Below are 4,833 nucleotides of genomic sequence, written 5' to 3'. Positions count from 1 at the left end.
TCTTTAGCCAAGCTGAGAGAGGTAGAACAACTGTGCTAGTTGGAAACTTCTTACTGTTATTATAATGCATCTTAAATTGAGGAATTTTAAGTGGTTATTTCCTAGCTTTCAAATATTGTAGTTTGAAAGTCTAAGTGATGCCTACAATTACAGCAATGCATTCAAATGGTCATTCATGTCTATATACATTTCCTGACTTTTCCTTTGGCAATTACAGTATTCAAGTCAATGTTAGCAGATAATAATGGTGTTACGTGTCAGATGCACTTTTTATGCTTTCTAAGTCAGTTTGGCAAAGCACCTGCTATATACTCAGCTCAGCCTAATGAATAACTTCATATTCAAGTTTTAAGATTTAGGGATTAAATAATAGATATCTGGAATAGGTAAACATAAAAAAAATCAATAATGTTTTCCATATGCTGTATGGGTACTTCACAAAGTACTTCAAGCTTGGTGATTGGAACAGGTGCGCTTACAACTTCTTCTGTCTTGTCAAAGCTTGGTTCACTCAAAGATACAGAAAACTGGTAATATATACTTGAAGTGAAGAATTAGAACAAACTGTTACTTTGCCAAGCTGTGCTGTAGCTGGGATTATTTCTTTTTTTTAAATTTCTCATCTTTTTTGACCTGTTGTTCTAAATGGAGGAGGGAGCAACCAGATGAATCTGATACCCAAACTTATGAGTGGCTGAGAGGCCCTTTGTGCTGCAAATGGCCAGTTCAATCTGGGGATGACTTTTTAAAGGTGTTGTGTACAGGGTGCTTTGGAAAACACCTGTTTGGCACCTACTTACATCGTTATGCACTTGGTGAGAAATTCTCTGTTTTTCCAAATCTAACCCATAGTATCTCTGCACCCGAGCATCCCTTGACCAGAGGGGAAGCTCTGTCAGCCTGTCCTGTAAAAGGTTTTTGCAAACAAGGGAGCTGAAGCGTGAGAGAGGCAGTAGCAGCAGTTCGGCTCAAAAAGCCACGTGGCAATCTGCAGACACAGACTAGTCCATGGTCTCTTACATTTTCAAAGTTTATTTCGCACTGCAAGATTCTTCTCATTACAAAAGCAAAGCAGGCTAATTTTGAAGCTTGGTCAGTTTAGTGCTTTCTCACTCACAGAAGCAAATGTTATTCCACCCAGCAGATATTCAGGTGGAAAATGTAAGTGCAATATGCAGATTCAAGAAAACATTAGTTAGATCACTTCATGTTTTCTTAGAACATAGGAGAGCAAAGGTGGCTTCTCAACAAGAGCAATTTCAGAACTGTATTTGTAAATACTAAATTTCAGAGTAATGCTGTTTTAAGTTTTCTTCCCAGATAGACATTTGTCAGTGGGCTAAGTTTGCAAAGGACTTGATATCTTTCACAATGAAACTGTTCAGTATTTGCCATTGGTGTAATTTGTCAGTATTTTATCTGACCCCTGTAATCATTATAGACAGTGTCCACTTCAGTGCCTGTGCACGGTTCCTTGTTTAACAGCCTTCTCTAGTAATGCCATAAAATGTGTGTTAATATCCTGTGGCAGCATAAACAACTGGAAACGTAAGTGGGGGAACTTTGACCAGCTCGGCGTTGTTTCAAAGTCAGTTTTGTCTCATGAAGAATTACAGCTTGTCTTCAGAGCTTCAGGAAATTCCTTACACCCAAAAGTAGCAGCATAGGCACAATAAACAGGATTCAATCCTTGCAATTAATTTTTTAATGTAATACTGTAATTAGACATTAAATTTATTATGTTGAAGGATGCTAATGACTGCTCTGGCTGTAATAGGAGACTTGCTGTAGCCAAAATACAGATGTCCTTCAAGACCATGATAATTTCCTTTATGGGTTGATATTAGAGGCTTGGTTGGTTGGTTGGTTGGTTGTTTCTAAGAGTGGTAGAGACTGTAGATTTTATTAATTAGCCACAAAAATGTGTTCGTGCTCAGCATGAAAGCATATTCTTTTTTTACTTTGACCTTGACTAGCAGAGCCAAAAACTTAACAGGTCAAAACAGCTCCATGAGACACCGCTGATTTAATGTATAATTAGCTTGCAAGTCGGGATGTTTCTACAGTAGTCACAAACATTTTACCTTTTAGGTTTCTTCTTGCTTTCTGTGCCAATACTTTCTCCTGAGGTAGAATTGTTATTTTTGTTATGAGACAGTCCTTGGCTAACACTCAATGGTGTCCAATTCAATCTCTTCAGTTGTACTTTCTGCAAATAAAAGGATATTATTATTGATTGGCAAATGGATTGGAAGGCCAGCATTCCAGAATTAACAACACTGTGTTAATAGCCAAGACATTTTGAACTTTTTAATATTAGCTCAAGCTTACTCATCTACAATTAGGTTTTAAGTACATCTTTTCAAAATATTTAACTGCAGAGTCCCTCACAGTCTTTAAAGTGACACTGCTTTCTTCCAATACATGACCAAAGTCACTATGAAAACTGATGTCCATAGGGCTCGACCTTATACCTCTCTTCATGGCTTCTGAAAGGAGGTCTCTTCTAAGGTGGAACTGGGGCAGAAGTTAGGTTCCTGCTTTGGATCATGTTCTGGGAGATGACAGGGCAAGTCTCCACAACTCTGGTTTTCCTGAACTCTGACAAATAACTGCAGCTTATTCAAATAATCTACAAGACTCAGCTCTGTAGGAAGATTGGTTTTAAATGGAGGAAGGAGGCTTCATCCAAACAAAAGCCTATGTATTCTGACATGATAGGAAAATTTTCAGAAGCTACAGAAGCTTGTGAGCGGTGAGTGCACTGTGAAAACAGCAGCAGCCTGTAGAGCTGTAGGTAAGCAGCAGAAAGGAAGAGACAGCTCAAGACAAATTCATCTCTTCTTATATTAGTTGACAAAGTCTGGGCCATGAGGCTGAGGATTCTTGAGTATCTGTGTTGGTCTAGTAAAATACTAATACTTAGGCTGCTTGTTGTAACATAACAGCTTAAGCAGCGCTTATTAGAGAAGAAATACAGACCTTTTACCTACAGGGCAAGAAACCACTGGTGGATCTGTACTTACAAAGAAGGGAGGTAAATGCCTGAAAATGGTTTTGAAGTGGTAAAAGAAACCTCGTGTTCCAAGGATGTGCCCAGAGCTTGGGCCCAGGCCGTTAGCGTGGCATCTTGTCTTGCTGCCTAGGCTGAGTATCCCTGGCTGTGGCTTGGAAATTTCTTCTCTATATGTGAACGTTCCCTTCAGTGCAGTCCTTGTGTTCCCTTGATCTGCTTTTCATGACTGGTGTCTTTGGCGCGTGTTAGAAGCCTGGTTTTAATATTAGTGTTCGTTGGAGTCCACAACTGGATCAAATGTGAGGACAGAAGAAAAGGGGGCTTGAGAGGAGAGGGAGGGCTGCAATCCTCCATGAACTGAGGTGGGCGCCACTCCCAAGGGCCGTTTGAGTATTTTTCCCTAGGGTGCAGACCCTGCGAGCATTGTTGATGCTCTTGACTTTGTCTCCTGCTCTCTAATGGGGGGTCACTGCAGCTCTGGCCTTTTCTCCCTAAGTTTCACAGTTAACAATGTTGGGAAGTGTTTTGTGGTTTCTGATGTATCAGGTAGATGTCCTGTGGATTGTTCTGCAGCTAAATACTTATTATTCAGATGCCTCAGCTAGCAGACAGTTGAACAGGATAACTGAACTGAGCCCTTCCAGTCATGTTTCTCAGTGTCCCTGCTTAGCACCTTTGTGGCTTGAATCACAAGTGAATTTTAGGCTCAAAATTCAGACTTGAAAACCCTATACCTTGACTGCATTCTTAGAGAGATACCTGTTAGTTTGTGTGTCATCTTCTTCTGAAATAGATGCAGAGATTTATTACACAGCCACATGAAGCAGATCAAAATAGCAGATACTGCAGCGAGAAATGCAAGGAGAACTGCTACAAAATGTAAATCTTCATAGATAATCTCTGCAGGGAGGACAGAAAAAAAATTATAAAATTGATTATGAGCAGATTAATGTTTAAACACAGGATAAAGCCAAGAACTCCCATCTAGTTTGTACCATAAACATTGACTATGATGGTGCCATAGATGTTGGTTCCATACTCCTCCGTTACAGTGATAAAATAGTAGCCGGCATCTCTCATGCCCACGTTCAGAAGCTGTATAGAGCCATTTTCAAAAGTAGTCACTCTGTCCTTGTAGACTGTGGATATGTTGACATAATTCCCGCTTTTCCACTCAACAATTTTGGTGGTGCCCCAGCTTGACACATGCTTCCACTCAATGGTAGCGACGCCTCTGCAAGAGTATTCAACTGAGAGGAGGATGTTTTGTGCCACTGTTGCATTGATGTTGGGTTGTGGGACAACTAATGATACACCTCCGGGAGCTGAAAGACAAAGGAGGGTGATAAGTGTGGAGGTGATGCTCATCAACTGTCCAGGCCAGGATGGGACCTCAGGGGTGTGATTCATCCTACCTATCTCTGTGGTCTGTTTTAAGAGAGGATGGATTATGCTTTGCAGTCTTTCTGCTGACCATAAAAACAACATACGTACTTAAAGACTAAATACACATTTGTAATGAGTGATAGTCAGGAGAAATGTTTCCACTGTACAGGACAAGTAATTGCATGTGTTTCAGTGTTTTGATACCCAAGGGGAGAGAGTTCGGAAGAGTCTTTTTGAGTAAGGGAGCATAACATTTTCTGAAAACTGAGCAATGCTTTTGTATTCATCAGCAACTGTCTTTCCTTTAAAATCCATTTAAATGGAAAGTTTAATCGCCATGGGCAAGGTAACATATTAATTAATTACCGTCCCCCAAAAGTGAGAACTGTAGAAGACTGAAGTATGTGAAGACTTGGCAAGGACTTCATCAC

At 40.2% G+C, this 4,833-nt stretch overlaps 1 protein-coding gene across 1 annotated transcript; it reads right to left on the bottom strand.

Annotated features, from left to right (window-relative positions):
* Positions 1-2,165: 2,165 nt before the first annotated feature.
* VSTM5 (V-set and transmembrane domain containing 5) lies at positions 2,166-4,426 on the bottom strand. Its single transcript, XM_010285743.1, has 3 exons — positions 4,012-4,426; positions 3,776-3,916; positions 2,166-2,209 (listed from the first exon to the last, which is right to left on the bottom strand). Exons 1-3 carry the CDS (start codon positions 4,424-4,426, stop codon positions 2,166-2,168), a joined length of 600 nt encoding a protein of 199 aa, XP_010284045.1.
* Between the last annotated feature and the right edge of the window lie 407 nt (positions 4,427-4,833).

This window comes from Phaethon lepturus, unplaced genomic scaffold, assembly GCF_000687285.1.
Source record: "Phaethon lepturus isolate BGI_N335 unplaced genomic scaffold, ASM68728v1 scaffold45844, whole genome shotgun sequence".
NCBI classification, from domain to species: domain Eukaryota; kingdom Metazoa; phylum Chordata; class Aves; order Phaethontiformes; family Phaethontidae; genus Phaethon; species Phaethon lepturus.
Note: the sequence above shows the minus strand (reverse complement) of the source record. Positions and strands in the feature narration are given on the sequence as shown.

What these genes read in the sequence shown, in the direction of transcription:
- VSTM5 (XM_010285743.1), bottom strand. Translation starts at nt 4,426, where the DNA reads ATGAATCACACCCCTGAGGTCCCATCCTGGCCTGGACAGTTGATGAGC. An exon ending in CATCATAGTCAATGTTTATG is followed by an intron (nt 3,917 to 4,011) that starts GTACAAACTAGA and finishes TCCTCCCTGCAG; the next exon opens with AGATTATCTATGAAGATTTA. An exon ending in GATGACACACAAACTAACAG is followed by an intron (nt 2,210 to 3,775) that starts GTATCTCTCTAA and finishes TTTTATTTGCAG; the next exon opens with AAAGTACAACTGAAGAGATT.